Here is a 19,656-nt window from a genome sequence, read left to right on the forward strand (position 1 = left end):
AAGTCAATGAGTTGGAACAGCAGCAAGGCCGAGATATTGATTTGTTGTGACCTTTTTCCAGACATTACAGTGCAGCAGTTTTTTCTGTATGATGTTTCTAATGTTCAGCCCATCGAGTCGCCTGTTGTCCTTCTTTCCTCTAATACATTTTGAAGGGATGTTGAAGTTAGATTGGTGCGGCTCTCACCAATCTAACTTTTCCACATTTCTACAAACCGGAAGCAAATGAATTTTTGTAATGCTAGCAGGTGCATTTTTGCCCCTGATTAACTAAAAAGGTCCTAACACAGACTGGTGGGTTGAAGTGGACTCAGGAGGAACAGTAAGGGGTTTCCAGCAGAACTAGTCCAGAAAAAAATTCAACCTCTATTTTCCATCTGATCTGAGAAATTATCATCAGAATTAGATACTGATGACATGTTGAGGATGACATACGATAACTGTACCTGTACTGGAAGCACTGAATGTACTTTGACACAGAGCCTAAGGCACTGCTGTCAACCGGCTTACCTCTCCTCAGACTAAAGTTTCAGACAGGGTACTGAGCACTAATCTCAGGCAAAATGTTCTTCATTTACAGCAGAGATTAAGAAAAATCCACGTTAAGGTTTTGTGGTGGTTTTTTATCCTTTCGATTTAGTGGCCCCAAAAACTGGAATGCAGGGGAGAAATTGTTTGGCATCAAGGGAATGAAAATGAAGAGCATATAGAGATATGCTTTGAAGAGTAAGCATGGTGGCATTAGTTTAATCACTATGGAATTTCAAGATTTAAAAGCCATTTATTTGATTTATTTTTCATACAAAGGGAAAGGAATAAATATGGAAATCCTTTCATTTATTTACTTCTAACTTCACTGTACTCGCTTTCTATCAAACTTACTAATATTAGAATGTGAATTATTATTTGACTTAGTGGAGATTATTAAATACTTTTTCAGATTTCTAAGCATTATTGTATCTTACCTGTTTAACAATCCAAACAGTGCTTTCAATATTAAACTGCTAACAAATAAAACAAAACATATGTTTTATATTTAATTAATGAAATTGATTGAAAGATGGCCCTGAGCTATTTTTAATGCAAATTTGATAATAATGGATCTTTTTAGGGATCCATCCATCCATCCATTTTCTGTTCACCCTTTGTCCCTAATGGGGTCGGGAGGGTTGCTGATGAAACTCTTAATTACATATAAAGCTCCTCCTCCAAATCAGATAAGTGAATGGCTTTGCCTTCCATCCTGGAGTTGGACAAGATATTCACTTCTCTTTTTTATCCATCCATCCATCCATTTTCTGTTCACCCTTTGTCCCTAATGGGGTCGGGAGGGTTGCTGGTGCCCATCTCCAGCTACGTTCCAGGCGGGAGGCGGGGTACACCCTGGACAGGTCGCCAGTCTGTCGCAGGGCAACACAAAGACATACAGGACAAACAACCATTCACACACACACACACCCCTAGGGAGAATTTAGATAGACCAATTAACCTAACAGTCATGTTTTTGGACTGTGGGAGGAAGCTCTTTTTTATAATCCCTTTAAATAAATGACTCTTCAACACCACATATGCATTAATAAGGACAGGACAAAACTACCAAATAAAATACAGTACACTGACACTGCTTTGAAAGGACCTCAAAAGATGCCAACCTAGCATGTAGGGGCAAATGTTGCAAAGGAAGTATTGGCAACAGCAACGACCAAAAATCAAGAGGCAGCAAGCTGTGAGGAACATCTGAAGGTTCTTGCAACTTTAACTTGGATTCAGTTTCTCAATGAAGTTTCAGAAAAGAAAAAATGTTAAATGCCATGAAAAAAACACATAATTTTCATCAAATCAAAAATTGATAAAGCATTGGAATGTTAGCATTTCTAGTATTAGGTCATGTTGGGACTCTCAGAGCCTCTGGACTGTTTTATCCGGCTGCTCTGTTTTTCATTTGAAATGTAAAATAACCAACAATGGTTCTGGTGTTTTGTTTCTGTTGATTATTTAAGCTGCATTTGTCTTTCAATTACTGAGCATTGTCTATATCTGAGGATAGACATTTTAAGAAATAGAAATGTGTCTTAGCAAAGTAGTTGTTAATATTTTTGTAATCATGCTAAGCAACTTCTTTTCATTTTGGGTAAGTTTTTATTTCTTTTTTGTTTGACATTTTCAAACTCATCATTTTGGGGGGAGGGTGTCTGAAATCCCTTTTTATCTCCAATTTTTATTCATCACTCTTGATGTGCATCCACTGACTGTCCCCATGTGTAGTTTATTAAAGAATAAACTACCTTTTTAATTTATGATTTGTTTAAGTCTCACCATCAAACATATTTATGAATTCTTTCATATTTTAACAAGAGACTGGGGTGAAAATGGAAGTCATGACTAGAAGAATCTAAAAAGGCTACTAAAAGAAATGCTCCTCTTGATTTTTAAAAATAAGTTTTATTATATTGTCTAAAATATAAGGACCTGATCTTGAAAGACGACAAATAAGAAGAGTTAAAATTGCTTGAGCAAACAAAAAATTTGCAAAGCATGTGCAGTCTGCTTCTGGATTAGTAAATTCAACTTTGGCTGGTACGTCAGTCATTTGCTTATCCTCATCCTGGTATTTTGCACTTCCTGATGATCAGTATGTGCTTGGCATATTCATGAAGGCAGACACACTAAACTTATCGTGCCTGTTATTCTCTTCATTTTGCTGCCAAATCATAGCTATCAGGTTTGCACCTGTTTTGTACGAGGAAGCATTTTAAAGATCAGGCCCACAGTGTCTTGTAGTGCCAAACTAATACGCTCCGTAATTTGAGAACTGAGTTGGAAAACATCTAATAAGGACTAATTGAGACCTGGAAGTGAGCATCCTTTTTAAAAAGCAAGTCAAATCTAAAATAAGCTAGGGATGGTGAAATCAAAACACACATAGAAAAAATATAAGCTTTAATGTGCTAAATTTTTTTTTTTTTTTGTCTTGGTGTCTTTGAACCATTTAGACATATTTTCAACAGTCAAAGACAACAGCAAGTTTTTTTCTTAGTATAGGTTTTAATGAACTCAAGTTAATTATCCCATTTAAACCCACCGGTCACAATAATGACCAAGAAATTAATTTTACTTTCAAGGACTCCAAAAAGCTTACTGATAAAATTTTCAGTTAATGTTCAGCAAATATTGAAAGTTTAGAGTGTTTAGATCAGGGGTTGGGAACCTTTTTGACTCAGAGAGCCATGAAAGCAAAATATTTGGAAATTTATTCCAGTGAGAGCAATATATTTTAAGACTGAATTCAACTAAATGTGAGTATAATAAGCCTCTGAATTTATTCTTTTAAATAATGTTATAATACTCACCATTAATGCGACTTCTGGTGCTGCATGAATTTGCTGATGTCTTTGTAGTCTGGTTGGTACTTGGTAAGGTTAAGCTTCATGCAAGCTGAGGCTTTCATCCGTTAAACGTGATCGTAGGTTGGGCTTGATGTTGCTAAGATGTGAGAATGACTGCTCACATGCATACGTAGATCCAAACATGGTACTGCTCAGTAGCTCTTGGCACGCTTTCTTTCTGCTGTCTCCCGCCGGGTATTTTGACGCAAAGGTAGCATGGCGTGTGTCGAAGTGCCGCTTTACATTCGACCGTTTCATCGACGCAATTTTGTCATTGCAAATTAGACACACCGCAGAACCTGCTCTCTCCACAAAGGCAAATTCTTCGGTCCATTCGTCCTGAAATGTACGATACTCCTCGTCTTTTTTAACTTCTTCGTTGAAGGGTTAGCTTTGAGCTAATGCCCGAGCAGACTGATTCAAAAGGGGGCATTTACCTGTTTACCCAGCAACAGCCAACGTAGGCTATTATTATCCAATTAAAATAATGGACTGCTCCTGCAGCCAATAGCAAGCCTGAACAGGACATTAGCGGTTGAAAATCGATGGATGGATAAAAACTTGTTTTAATCCATCCAAATTAAATATTTTATGTTTTATCTGCGAGCCAGATGCAATCATCAAAAGAGCCACACCTGGCTCTCGAGCCATACGTTCCCGACCCCTGGTTTAGATAATACTGATGCAGTATCACATGTTTAGAGTAAATTATCACATGACCAGAGCTGTTTATATCTTGGTTGCACCTTGGCGAGAGGAAGACTGCAACAAACCTCCCAAAGAAGAGGTTAGTAATATATGTTTAAATCAACATGAGACAAAGATTTTTGGTGCACGTCATCTTTAAAGTGTCTAGTTATGATATTCACTTTTGCATTATCAAAAATTGGTTTGGTGTGTGAGCAGGATGTATAAACATGTTGACGGTCACAATAGTGACAGGAGGGACAATACATTAGACTTAGGTACGCTTATTTAAATACGTACCATATTCTTCCAATTCCAAACTTCTTCTTTTTTAAGATTAATTTTGAGTGTGGCTCTTGATCTGTTGGACTTAGTGATGGCCAGACAAAGTATACAACAATGTAGTTATAAGAAAGATGGAATCCTTACTGATTTTGGTAGTGGTGGCTTAGACAGGGATAATCCATGCCTGATTTTGAATGCTTAGGATCAGTTCATGGGAAAAGAGATGATTTCCCCCTTCACCAATCATGTGGCACTCTGTTACCACCTGATGAAGGGACAACTGTCTCTTTGATGTACCCTTTAAAACAAAAGAGGATCCAAATGAGGTTCTGACACAAGACGAGAAACTGCTGGTCCACTAGAAAGACAACAATACTTTCACAGTAGAAACAAAGATGAGAAAGAACTACACAGAGACTGATGTCAAATAGATCAAATAGATCATGAGAGGTGTAGACCTTCATGACCAAAACCCCTCAAGGTACAGAATCATGATCAGGTCCAAGAAGTGGTGGTGGCCCATCTCAAAAGTGCACCTGTAAGTAGGATGACTGTTGCTTAGGAGGTTGGAGTTTATCTTGTAACTTATGGGTTGCCTACTGGAACTCCTACTTTGTCTGTGTCAGTCGTTGTGACCTTGATCAAGAGAACAATTCACCTGCTATGCCTGCTAGTGGTAGTTAAAGGACTCGGTGGTGCCAGTGTATGACTACCTTACTTCTGTCAAACTGTGCCAGGGAAGCTGTAGCTACAATACAGCAGCTAACTGCTATCAGTGTGTGAATGTGTGTGAATGGGTGAATGACTAAATGTGGTGAAAAGCACTTTCAGGTCATTTGGACTTGATAAAGAACTATACAAGTACAGGTCATTTACCATTAAGATAGTATTTCATAAATGTGTCAAAGGAGGGACGACTGGTTTGCTGACCTTCTCAAGGGTTGTGGCTTATTATCTTATGCAAAGGTTTGGCACAAAGTCAGTAGGTCATGGAAATAGATCTCAAATGGACACTTCTCTTTAAGATGTGACCAAGACACTTACTGGTCAGTCAATGCAAGAATTGTTTCCAGAGATGTTGCTTTTGCACCGCACATGCCTGAGAGAACTTCATAGCTTAATTGCACATTGAGTGCTTCAATAAAGTTCATGGAAAGTAAATTGGGGATGAAATAACCTAAAATTGAAGAACAGCAAAGTCACCAAATGGTGAGAAGGAGCCTTCTAACTAGCTTTTGATTCCAGGCCTTGGGGTCCTGTATACTGTAACTTTCAGGTGTGTCCCTGGTCCAACACACCTGAATCAAATGGATCATCTCCTCAGTATGCAGTCCAGTTCTTCAGAGTCCTGCTAATCACCTGATTCAGGTGTATTGAAGCAGAGACAGATGGAAAAGATGCTTGACACTTGACCCTCAATCCCTGGAGTTGAAGACACCTGGACTAAGTTTATTACTGTATGACAGTGTGACTAACAGATGTTCATGATTTTCAGTAATATAAATTAAGGCTTCTACTATAGATGTTGTCTTTATGATATGTTAACGTGATAACATAACACTACAACAGACTGAAGTTCAATATTATTATGCATAAACACTCAAGCACTCAAATTTACCTTGGTTTAGAATATACAGATAGTCAAATTTGTACTTTACAAAGCAAATGTTGCACTAAAACAATTCTGTAACAAATATACTCAAATAAAGAAACAATGTTCACCTTTTATGATCTTTTCTATTTGGAAAAAGCACTTTTAGCTCATCTTAGTAAGAACACCATATTATCCCACTGGTCACAATTGTGACCGATCATAAAACACACTTTTTCATATATGTTTCCACAATTTTTTAAATTATTTCCCCTTGATTAGTTCAAAGGGCTATCAATGACATCTGATTTTAATATTTTCATGTCTGGAAAAAATGTGGGTTTAAATGGGTTATGATGTCAGAAAGCTGCTGACACGTTCGCTATTGAAATAATTCTTTTTCTTAGATTATCCCAAATGGATGATCTGGGATCAGTTTAGCATGTGGTGGTGAGATAGTGAGGGAAACACACACACACACACACATGCACACCCGCGCACACCCCCACAAACACCAGCACACACACTCATGCACCCCCACGTGCCTACGCACACACCCACTCACCCCCACATCCAGATGAATTAATAAAGATGTTGGGTTCACAATGATAGAAAAACAGAGTTTTAGAATCAGGCCTTGCTGCAGTGACTGTGGCTTGTTTCACAGACATGTTAATGGTGATGCGTTGTTTTCTAATAGATTATCTCAACTGCCTGAGAGATCATTTTCAGCATTACAACAATCAAAACAGTAATTACATGAAATAAAACACTCTTGGCAGATGGCAGCAGAGTTAATTCTGAGTGTATTTTTAGCACCACAGTAATGTTGGAGTGCACATTAAGCTAATTTTCATAATTTTTAAAGACTTCAACACCTTGGGGATCTGCTCCAACTGATTACTGATAACGTGCAACACGCAACAGAAGCTCCAAATGGGCCCAACTCCATTTTTGTCATACAAAGTGTTTTAAAGTAATAATTTATAAAGCATGCTTCAGTGTAAGTAGGAATAGACGAAGGTGGCTTGGTTAAAAGCATTTGACTAGATGGTGGGAACAGAGATGGCAGGCTGTGCTTGGGGAGTTATTGCTCCACTTACTTTACAAACTGAAAATCTCATTAAGTGTGACACTGAAGATTAGTTGAGAGGGACCAAAGTGGAAAGAGAATGAACCCACCAAGGGGCTTTGAGGAGGCTTTAGCTTTGTTTGCCATCATTAATTCAGCATTGAAACAGCTCAGAGGGAAGCTCCCAGTCACTGATCAGAAGAGCTGTGGATATGACAGGCGAACAGGTGCCCTGTTTCCTCTCCAAACACTTCTCCCTTTTAGCTCCAATCTTCAAGTCTTAATTGAGGTGGGTTGTGTGTTTGGACCATCTGTGTGCTGACAAAATAAAGCCAGCTTTGATTTATTACACCTCGGGATGAATTATGTTCTGAATTTCATTTACGAAACTTCCAATTCTGATTGTAAACTAAGATAAGTGTGGTAACAATAGTAACACTGACATCTAAGAATACAATATGACATAAATTGATGCTTTTATTTAACAAAGGGAGTTAAAGAAACAATGTTTTGGGTGTACATTTTATAATCACATTTTATCATTATTGAAGGTTCACACATTAAAGCAGAGTGTGAAGCTCATAGAAAATCTGAGATGTAAATGTGAAAAATAAAATTACCATGTGCATGTTATTGTGCATATGAATACACACAAAAGGTTTATTAAGAAACTGAGCATTCTTTATTTTCTAGCTTGGTGGAAAGCTGCTCAGTGCAGAGACATTTGACTTTTGTTTTGGATTATGTTTACTGTGCTTGGTTTGTTTTGTTGTTTCACTAAACGTCTCCCTTTGGCTTGTAAAACTATCTTCTGTCTCTTTTGTTTTCCCCACAGATTAGAACACAGGACAAAAATAGATCCCTTCTATTTGTTCATAGCGGGTTGTAGTTCTGCTTTTCTAGATTTGTGTTACAACCATGGGACATCATATATCATAGTTTAGTAGTAATGGTCTGATACTAGCCAGGTTCTAAAACTAAGTGTGCTGAAACACAAAACAAAATTAATGTCAAATTTTATTTTTAAAAAAAAAACAACAAAAACTGTAGTTAAGTGGACTAGCGCACTTTGCTGCAAATCAAATGCTGTGGATGAACTGATGAAAAGATGGAGTTGTCTCTTCTGAAGGAGTCTTAGCAATTCATCTGTAACCACAAAGCCAAGAGGAAAAGACTTCAGCAATGAAATGATGGAAGCAATCGTTTCCTAACAAAATAGGAAGATTACTGCAGTTGTCTTACATTTCTGCCACATTCTTTTTAATATTGAGAGTCTGGAATTATTTGCATTGTTGTACACTTAAGTTTAAACTTAAATTATTCCAACAACTGACCAGAAATATGTTCAACCCTTAAAAACAGCAAAAATAAAAGAGGCCGTACCTTTTTTGATAATTATGTTTCTGTATTGTCATTTTTACTTTTGTTTTTGGAATTCAAGCTAGATGAGGAATTTGTATGCTGGATTCATTGTTGTCTTCATAATTCTCTTGACTTAATTAAAGTTACACAAAAAGTCAAAATTAAATAAACTCAAAAATTATATGAATCACTTTATAATTGAGTCAGTGCACTTACATGTGGCTCCACAGTTGTAATCAGTCACTCATAAGACCAGTGCTAATCAGATATTCATGAGCATGCAGAGGCGCATGTCTAATTACATTCAACCTTTTGTAAAAGGACGTCAATCAGACTTGACTAGCTTGATTTTCCTGTTAGAAGTTTGAACATGAAATAAAATCTTAAACACCGATTTTGATAAATTTTTCTTTCTATGTAATTTCAAATGTTGTTATGCCATAAACATAGAATAAAAAACACAACAATTATCTATCAGTCTTACTTAATGATTTCAGATCATTTTCATGAAGCATAGCAGGTGGGAAATCAACTCAGGATGTAATAATTAAAATGGTAACAACCTACCATTTGTGTCAGCACATCGTCTTCCTCTCCCACCGTCTCACCTGCACAGTTACATTACCCCAGTTATGTCTGACTGCCATGGGGGTCAATGTCCATAATATTAACTCCATAAATATATTCAAATCACTCTCAAAAACCTATCATTTTATGTTTTTAAGTTCTTTCATTTTACTATTTTAAATTGACTGTGTGCGTATGTATTTAGTCAGTATTGTTGCTACATGCATGCTCGGTCGGAGGGATTGCTGCAAAGTAAACAGCAATGCAAGCACTGCGTACTGGTCCAGGAGGAAAGAATGCTGCAAATCCATGACTCCATGCAATCTGCTGAGTTTGGTTAGAGAGATTTTTTTAAAAATCTTTTTGAATAATTAACTGAGAAACCTGCACCGTTTGAAAACGGTGCAGGTTTCTCCGTTTCTCTGTATGGATGATTGTATTGAAATGATTTTTTATAAAGTGCCCTGAGACAACAGTTGTTGTGAAGTGGCACTGTATAAATAAACAGAATAAATAAATTAATTGAATTGAATTGCTCTCTGTGTTGCCTTCCAAAAGAATAGAAACTTTCCCAGGTATCTCCCTACCTCTGGCCCAATGACTGCTGGAAAAAAGCATTAGCAGCCCCCCACCTGCATGGTGACTACAAACTATGGCTGGATGGAAACTAAAGGGAATTTTGCATTTGGAAAAAAAAAACTTATGTAGGTTATATAAGTTAGGTTAGGTTGTATAAGTAAAATAAGTTACTTATGTAACTTATATAACTAGATGTAAGAAACATAATTAAACTAGAGTAACAAAGAACAACTACAGACAAGAAGTAAACTAGAACCACTAAGAAGGACTGAACTAAAATAAAACAGAAACAAGGCTGATTGAAGACAGAAAGAAACTAAGGAACAAAATAATAAACAAAAATCAAAACAACTCAGGATCCCATCAAATCTCAAAATACCTAAAATGTCAGATATTTGACACACTTTTATATAGTAACTGATTTTTTTGGGGGGGGGATTTGGGTCAGTTCTTTTCTGTATATTTATTTAAGATGCATTTATAACTTCTGTTTTGAATCTGTGTGTTTTTAATAAAGGGGTGATGTAATGGGTAGAAAGTTCAGAGTCTTATTTCTATCCACACTGAACAGGAAATCCTTTTCTAATGATGTGTCTAAGAAACTCCTCACAGAACTCAGCCATTTGGCAGCCTCCAGCAGCAGTGTGTCGCTAAGCACCAATAGTTAACTTATACTGCCTAGTGTGGGTGTTAATAGCTGTTAGCGACTGAACGTAATGGCTTATTCTCTCAGAGGAGCACTTTATGAGATGTGTACACTGGGAATGAAGAAAACCTCTGGATGGTTTGGTAATGTAGAACGTGCTGTTCAGTGTAGCAGAGCAGAAAACCCATCAAAGCTTCTAATATGTGTGAACACAAGTGTTTTACACAAGTAAAATTACTCTTCTATTTTACAACTTGCATTTCATCAGTTTCTTTCTACATGTTTAGATTTATTTCCTGATCCAGTACATGTTCTGTGTGTCTTTGTTTTAGAAAGACCTTTGTAGCACTTTAATTATAAATAAAAATCATATTCATCAAGATTAATAATGTCATCATTTCTCAGCATCTAAATGTTTGCCAGAAAAATTCACCCTTCAACACTTTTTCTTGACATCACTGGCATATTTTACCTGAACATTGTCCTTATAGAACAGTTGGACAGAGAAGGTGACACAGAAAAGCAGGCATGTAGAGTTGGAGTCTCAGCGTGTTTCTCTGACGTGTGTCTGGTAGATAATCTTAGAAGGGAACCAGAGATTCGATGATGGCCTGCAGGGCTTCCAAGATTTGGAGATCATCACCAAAAACAAATACTGAAAATACCAATGGAAACCAATTATAAAAAGTTTTATTGCTGTAGCTTCTAAAGGAGAGTATTTATTTTCAAATAAATAACGGGCTGCACAGTGGCGCAGTTGGTAGAACTGTTGCCTTGCATCAAGAAGGTCCTGGGTTCGATTCCCGGCTGGGGTCTTTCTGCATGGAGTTTGCATGTCTCCCTGTGCATGTGTGGGTTCTCTCCAGGTTCCTCCCACAGTCCAAAAACATGACTGTCAGGTTAATTGGTCTCTTTCAATTCTCCCTAGGTGTGCGTGTGCATGGTTGTTTGTCCTGTATGTCTCTGTGTTGCCCTGCGACAGACTGGCGACCTGTCCAGGGTGTACCCCGCCTCTAACCTGGAACGTAGCTGGAGATAGGCACCAGCAACCCTCCCGACCCCATTAGGGACAAAGGGTGAACAGAAAATGGATAGATAAATAAATAACTTTTTAAAAGTTATAATATAAATAAGCAGGACATCATTTTTTAAATTCTATTTCTTTTATATTGTGTTACAGTTTTTCTATAGATTCGTAACCAGACACAAACATGGTGGTTGAATGAAAGTCATAAATCTGTGAGCTGTGTAAAAATTTCTAGGCTTTACTGTGATTGGAGGGCAGCAGCTCCAAGAGAGAAACTGTTAATGCAATACACAGGGTAACTTCTTCTGGTTGAAATATGGAGAGAATGGAGCCCAGATAAAATATTCATGCCAGTCAGCTTTATCCAGATGTTTTTTCCCCTTCATTTTAAGAGAGGTTCAATCAAAGATATAAATTTTGTCTTGGGACTTCACATGGCAGCATATGTCAGAGTTATGGTAGTTGCTTTTACTGTGCAGGAGAGTTCAGCGAAGGATCAAGCCTACTTGAAATCATACTCAAGTACTAAAATATCTGGGATGCCTCAGCCCATATCTGGGAAGGTCACCCTGTAAAGGTCAAATGTTTTTCACCTGGAACTGTCCAGCTGGGTTCCTCACTAAGAATCAGAACAAAATTGTTAGAAGTAGAAAAAGTATTTTTGTTTGATGAGTTGGTATTGATATGAATAACCAAATCTAAAAACAAGTTCATCAGCCTTTTCTTTTGATGGTGATTGTGTCTGCCCACTAGACAGCTTACAGGAGTTTCCTCTTGTCATGACATCAGGTTGTCATCACCACACCAGAAAACTGTTTTAGGAAACTTTGCATCAATCTTTGTTGTTAAGGTTTTCAGGGAGAGATGGTTCCAAGACAATAGAAACAATTTTAATGCTGTAAGGAGAAGAACCTTAAAATGCATTGAGTTCTAAACTAGCAGAATAAGATCATCCATTTTAAAGGGAATTCTGACAGGAATCACATTATCTGCATCAGAAGTTTATTAATCACAGCACTGCAGTTTTCAAAGATCTCAGTAACATCATCTGCAGGATAAAAATCATTTTAGCTCCATCTAGTGTTAGATCCCAGGAGCAAGACCAGACACAGGAAGATAGTAAAATTTTTTATTTTATATGAAGAGTTTTTCATTCCTCCTCAAAATTATTGTTTCATCTGATCTGAACAAAATTATCTTATAAAGCAAAGCCAAAGTAAATTTGAAAAGGGGGAAACTAACGTCCATATAAATAATTCCTTAGCTGTTTTTTTAACTGCTACATAAACGTGTGCTGTCTAACCAATGAGGAAATACAATCTGAAAAACTGTATTAGATTTTTCTTGTATGTGATTGTTGACAAGCAATACATTTGAATCATCTAAACAAAACTTTGGGGCCATTTACAAACCTAATGTAGAGACTCTGAGCCCAAGTCTCTTTCAAAAACCTCTCTGCAGCCATCTTTCCCTCTTGAGTTGCCTGTATATGGCTGTTAATTGAGATGACAGAATAATGCTGATAAACACCATCATTCACTGACGAAACAGAAAAAACTTTGTGGCCAACAATCAGTATTGTAATAATGCAGCATCATATAATTTTTAAATGAGTTATCTTGGAATAATTTACTCACTATGGATGTTACATTTCACCAACCTTATTTTCACTGGTTGTGGAGCCTGTTGCTATGGTAATTAGGCAGCAAACAGGCTTGTTTTCCATACAACTTGGGCGATTAATAATTAGGAAATCCTTACATGCTGATTATGTGAGGTAAAAAAAACAATCTGTCAGCACAAGAATGAGATTGCTGCACCAAACAGGCCCTCACATTCTAGATTATTGTACTAAAGACTTAAAATAAATGGACACTTTGTTTACTCTAAGATTGACCCACATAAAAAAATATTGAAATGCAATTGTTTAACCACAATTATGTGTCATAAGCATGTCAAGCATGTACCCCAAAGACTTTACAGGGAGTTCAAAACTATTTTAATTGACTTTGGTAGAGAGAGGATGACTGCTGTGCCAAGGGGGGAAATGCAATACTTTTAACAAATATGTGGATATGAGAGATAGCATTCTGTGTTGATATTTTCTAGACCTCACAGTTTAACAAGAGGGCAGGAATAGGAATTTTAAGAAGTTCCTGGTTTTACAAACTATGTGGGTTTGTAAAACACTTGAGGGAACCACAGGGCACTTAAACATGTGTAGCTCCATCTCAGAGCTGCAGTTTCCAAGTCAACCTCCCACATTACAGAGAAACCCTTCACACACACGCACACCACACGCACACCCCCGCCCTCACACACCCATTCACACACACCGTCCCACTCAGCTCCTTCAAACTAGCAGCAATTAACAAAAACTGTGCGTCTACTGATGCATAGATCTTTTAGATCAGATATCAGGAATAGTTTTGGATAGTGTTAAGGTTTTTATAGTGGGGGACTTTACCCCGCTATCTTCACATCTAAGGTGAAAAAATCCCCAATATATTTATTTACATCTTACATATTAACATTGAAAGTCAACATGTGAGATGAATGGAACAAACTAGACTAAAACCCCACAGAGTTAGAGTTGCTTTTGAGCCATTATAACTGAAACACTGACCAACAGTGTGATGGGTCATGATGGCACTTGGCACAATGTAATGTTTACAGCTTTTCTCAATTGTTGACTGTGAGGTGTCATCTGTGACTTTGGATTTTTACGATGTAAAGCACTTTGAATTCCCTTATTTCTGACATTTGCTATACAAATAAACTTTGATTGATTAATTAATTAATTAATTCATTGATTAAATAAAGCCTTTGAAAGACATTCATCATAAATACAATGTATTTTAGTAAAAACAAAATAATTGGCATCCTGTCTTTGGTATGTGAGGTGGCACTGGGAATATTTGTATAGTCTGATGTCTGGACTGTGTTGATTCAGAGTAGGACAACACATTTTTAAAATTGTTGATTAAAATGATTTAAAAATAAAGTATATGCACTTTGAATCATTGCATATGGACAAAAGACAAAAGTAATTTCTGTTTTCATCATTTCTCATTTGATGAGCAATGATGATTTTTATTGCAAATACTCAAAATGATAATCATTCTTGTTTTCTTTCACAGAAATATAATATTAAATCAAACTGTGATAATAACTGGAGTGATTCCTTGTTAAATCATATGAGAGGGTTATAGAAGGCAGAATTTTGATTGTATTCTCCATCGAGCCAAGATGAATGGGATGAATATGACCATCGTTGGGTTAAAGTGCCTTGTGAAAGATATTCAAGCCCTAACCTACAAACGTGTGGCTCCAGATTAGGCAGGGATCCAGCTGCTACCAGAAGGATGTGTTTGAAATTCACCAGATAGTTCAGAGGCGTTCTTAGTTTGATGAGGTTCATCACCTAGTCCAGGAGCTGTGTGCTGACCAGGGTCACCTCAGCGCTATTTTTGTCTCACTCAAGCCCATTTACATGACCTGCTGACCCCCAGTGGTGCCTGCATCTCCTGCCAGGACACCAACTACGGGCCTCAATGCCACAAACAAAGTCTGTCTGACTGGTCAATGCTGCAAAAGTTTAGATTTTACAACTCTAGCAGCTTTAGGCTGCTGTACACCAAATGTTCGAAATCTGAAAATGTGACACCAGATGCATTAAAAACTTCAAAGAATTGCAGCAGTAGACATGCAGTAAAACTTTGATGACCCTAGAGGCATGTCCACCTGTCCTTCCAACATCCACATTAAATACTTCATTTTTACCCATTTTCCTGTCACAGTTGTTAAAACATATACTGTATGTCCCCCTAAAGACTGTGTTGCGTTATTCTTATTTTTAGTTTATTATTTATGTTCAATTGTCGTGACAGGATAAAAAACTGTAATTCAGTTGCACTGCTTGCTTGTTTCAGTTTCTTTATTCTTTCCTTTTATGTATTGATTGGTAATACATTCTAGAGACTTTGCTGAAGGACATCACAACTTTACAGATCATATTCCTAGAAGGACCAGTTATAAATCCATTTAAATGAAATTCTTCACCATGCAGGAGTGTTGAGTATAAGAAGGCATTTTGTCTGTTTGAAAAGAAAATAGCTGAGGCTGTTTCTGCCTCACACTGTCAGAGCATTGCTGAGCCTGAAAGATGAGCTGTTTCAGTGTTATGTGTTCTGTGGTTTAATAAAATAGGCTTCACCAAAGTTGTAAATGAAAGAGTTAATATAAACCATGAAATTAATTGTATCACGTTATTCTTCATCAAAAATGTGAACTTTTCTCTTCTAGATACAAATAATCCTAATAAAGAGGGTTTTCAACAATTTCTAATCAATGTATCCTTTGAAACAAATCAAAAACTGGATTTAAGATTATTAATAATAATAATAATAATAATAATACTTTATGTTAATAATAAAATGCTTAAGCATCAACATCAGCACTTGTCTTACAGAGTAATGAGAATAGCTCCATTTCAGTTTTCCCATTCAGATTAACATCTGGAACATCCTTTAACATGGAATAACAAAGCGGTAAATCACAGATAACACAAATTTACAGGAAATATTTCGTATTTAAATATTTAGTCATTGCATGAAACATTGAATTTTTTTGTTTTTTAAAAATTGTGTAGTCTATATTTAGATGACTAAGTAGTAATAGCCAACGTAATGAATTTCCATCTTCTACAAATACCTTAAGAAATGTAAATAAAGCCTCAGAGGTTTGCCACAGCAAAGTTCTGGAGGACAAACAGTCCTTCTCCCTGCTCTGCCACATTATCCTCCTTCATTCCAATTTAGTATTATATTTGATCTTATTTCAAATTTTAACTTTGTTCTCTCCAACTAACATAGAGAGGTGTGAATGCAATCTTGCATTTTACCAGTGAAGCATTTATTACTTTATATCAGGCTTCTATTAAGTTGTTTCTCTCCTAAAGCAGGTATCACTACCATTAACTTCTTAGTCTAATATTTATAGAACTCCTACATCAATGCTTGTGTTTCTTTTTTGTGTATATCGGCTCTGTCTTCTCAAACTCCAGTCAATCGAGGCAGATGGTCTCTTGCGCTGATCCAGGTTCTGCTGGAGGTGTCTTCCTGTCAATGGAGAGTTTTTCTTTTGCTATGCGCAATGTGCTGCAAGTCACAGCGCAATGTGCTGTGACTTGCAGCACATTACGCTGCAAGCACAATCTGCTGGGATTCCTAATAAAAAATTTTTACCAATTGAATAATAAAGGGAGCAGCACTGTGTTGCTTGATAACTAGGGTCAATTTTAATGCATGCATGATATTATAAAATTATAATTTTTTGCTAAAAAAAAAAAATAAAACAAGGCCATGCCAAAGTGTATTTATTTATGGCCTTTTGAATCAGTGGTATGTAAATAAACTGAACTGAATTGAATCACATTGAAAAAAATGGATTCAACAATCTCACATCCTATCAGTGAATGGGACATTTACTGGGACATGGAAAAGTAATATTACAGTGCTTTACATCATCTGTTACTTTTCTTGAGTATTCAGATTATGAAGCATCAGGTATGAGTGAAAATACTCTATTCACTGTGTGTAACCTCAGTGAACAAAGAACAATGATGTTTTAACCAAAGATCCATGAGACGTAGACATACCTACTGTTAATGTTAAAGTGAGACTCATTGTTTCTGCTGAAGCTTCCATGTTCTGATGTTAGTATAATGTGCTGAGCCTTTTGTGACACTTTGTGGCTCAAAATACAGCAAACACTACATATTGTTTGCTACATTGCTCCTACTTTAAAAATTGGTCTCATAAAAATTTTAAGTTGGAACTCTTTTTATTCTTTTATTTTTGGCTTTTATTTACCAGAATTTGAACATAGCATTTCTTTCCCCAGGAAATAACTGAAACCTCACAAATATAATTCCTAAATGTAATTTTTCTCTCTATGAATGTATTGGGCATTTCATTTCAGATATAGGAGAAACAGAACATATGAAAAATGTACATTCTATATTACTTGAGAAAAAAAAAATATTTGTCCATTATCATCAATGAAGAAATTTCATATATGGCCTCATGTGACCTTGACTTTACCTTTTAGTCAGCCAATGTAGTTTATACATGTGTCTAGGGCACTCATCTAACACTGGCTAACAAATATATTTTACTCTCTTTCCCAGATTACAAGTGTCCAAGCCTCAAGGTCAGACATTGTAAAGACAGGACACCCCAAGTCCATGCCAAAGCATATATGGACAGAAAATGGGAAGGAAATGTCCATCAGCAGGCTCTTGTCACAGACTCTACATGGCAACAAGAACAGTACTGCTTTGGACCTTCACTATAACACCCCAGAGCCCTACTCAGATCAAGACCTATGGGATTGGCTGAGAAACTCCACAGACCTGCAGGACTCGAGGCCTCGAGCTAAACGGCGGCCCATGGTTAAGACAGGAAAGTTCAAGAAGATGTTTGGCTGGGGGGATTTCCATTCCAACATAAAGACAGTGAAACTCAACCTTCTTATTACTGGGAAAATTGTGGATCATGGCAATGGTACCTTCAGTGTGTACTTCCGCCACAACTCAACTGGCCAGGGGAATGTATCGGTCAGCTTGGTCCCTCCAACAAAGATAGTGGAGTTTGATGTGGCAGCACAGCAGTCGGTCATTGATGCAAAGGACTCCAAGTCTTTCAACTGCCGAATAGAATACGAGAAGGTGGAAAAGGGTGCAAAGAATACGCTCTGCAACTTCGATCCATCTAAGACCTGCTACCAGGAGCAAACCCAGAGCCATGTTTCCTGGCTCTGCTCCAAACCTTTCAAGGTTATCTGCATCTTCATTTCCTTCTACAGCACTGACTACAAACTGGTGCAGAAGGTGTGCCCAGACTACAACTACCACAGTGACACTCCCTACTTCCCCTCTGGCTGACATTCTCAAATGCAACACAGGCAATTCAACAGATGATTGGAAGAAAAACTGGGGACTCTTCCCATTCCAGAGAAATCTGTATGTTCACCATAACATCCCGCAACATGTCTGCACCATTCAGTATAATTTTGTTTTTCTTCATTTATTATTAAAATTGTTTAGAAGGAGCATATCATTTGAAAATGTCAAACCTAGATATATAGAACTGTAAGATGCTTAAAATGTACCTGGAAAAACTGTGTGAAAACTGATTGTTTGCTGTTAGAATTTCCCCTTTGAATTATGTTATGTATCTCCTCAGCCTGGGTTATAATGGAGAGGCTTATTGGTCCAGTTGGGGCTGTAACTGTCACTGTTAAACTTCATCCTACTTGTTCACTGTGTTTATTTATTAACCCCAAATCTATCATATTTTCATATTGTTTTTTGTTTAGTTTTTTTTGTTTTTCACTTTTCACAATGGATTAACTCTCTGGCCAGCAGGATCTGAAATTATTGCCTCTGCAGTGCACTTTTAAGCTCCTCTTTGTTCTTACATAACTGGAAAGCAAATTTAATTAAGTCATTCTGAAACAATAAAGGATACTCTACAGTCGATATTACTGAAACTGCAAAACAGTTGATGACAAATTAAATGTGAATTTGGTGGTTTTAGAAATGTAAGATGGTCTTTCCTGCCAACAGGGTGAACCGGGATTAAGCGAACTCCTTCACTCAAGTCCAGTTGAATTGTATACTACTAATGTCAATCCTCAGTTGTCCTCAGTATGCTTTTGAGTGAAGCCAGGATGTTGTGTTTAGTGGATGACTGGCTGACTTACTGAATGTTGTCATTGACTGACTGAATGATCATTCACGAAAGGGATGGATGGTGGGTTGAGCTTCCTCAGTCTGAATTAATATATCAACTGTAATGTACTAAAATCTATATCTTAGAGCCTAATTTGTATGAATGATTTGTACTGTACATAGTTTATCCAAATTCTGCTGCTTCTGTACACGTCCCCACATGAGCTGTGTGTTTACCCCTTCCTGCTCTTGTTCACCCCATTATAATGCTTGTTCTTGGTTCCTCTATCAGATACAATGATGTTGATGCCCTAGATGTGAGTTTCATGAAAACAACAATTCTGTACACAAATTGTAAAACTGACTAAATATAATAAAACTATTCTCAGAATTATTTTCTTTCTTGGGGTGCGGGATGAATAAAAACATGGTAAGCTTTTATGAATTGGATGTTCGTGTAGTTAAATTTTTTAAGTTACTGTTGCTATAATAACAACATTTAAATTTAAAAATCTGCTAATGTTCAGGGGTCTTATATATAAAGGACTGCATTGGATTCACACTAACCGTATATGTATGCCCAAAAGGCAAAAATATTGTACACCAAAAATAAAATAAAATAATAATCTAATTTAAAAACCATGTGCATGCACACAGGCAAGCAATTTTCCTTTATAGATCATAGCTAAACCTAAAAGTTTGTGCACAAGGTCCTGTCT

The 19,656-nt window shown here is 36.9% G+C and overlaps 1 protein-coding gene across 1 annotated transcript in view; it reads left to right on the forward strand.

The window, feature by feature from the left end:
- The window catches only part of nxph1 (neurexophilin 1), a 36,483-nt gene extending 17,152 nt beyond the window's left edge, over nt 1-19,331 (forward strand). The window contains exon 2 of the mRNA XM_032581675.1: nt 17,393-19,331. Within this exon, the coding sequence (XP_032437566.1) occupies nt 17,393-18,148 (756 nt within the window). The 3' untranslated portion in view covers nt 18,149-19,331. The remainder of the gene's footprint in view (nt 1-17,392) is intronic.
- The last annotated feature ends 325 nt before the right edge of the window (nt 19,332-19,656 follow it).

The sequence above is a fragment of the Xiphophorus hellerii genome, chromosome 13, assembly GCF_003331165.1.
Source record: "Xiphophorus hellerii strain 12219 chromosome 13, Xiphophorus_hellerii-4.1, whole genome shotgun sequence".
Taxonomy (NCBI): domain Eukaryota; kingdom Metazoa; phylum Chordata; class Actinopteri; order Cyprinodontiformes; family Poeciliidae; genus Xiphophorus; species Xiphophorus hellerii.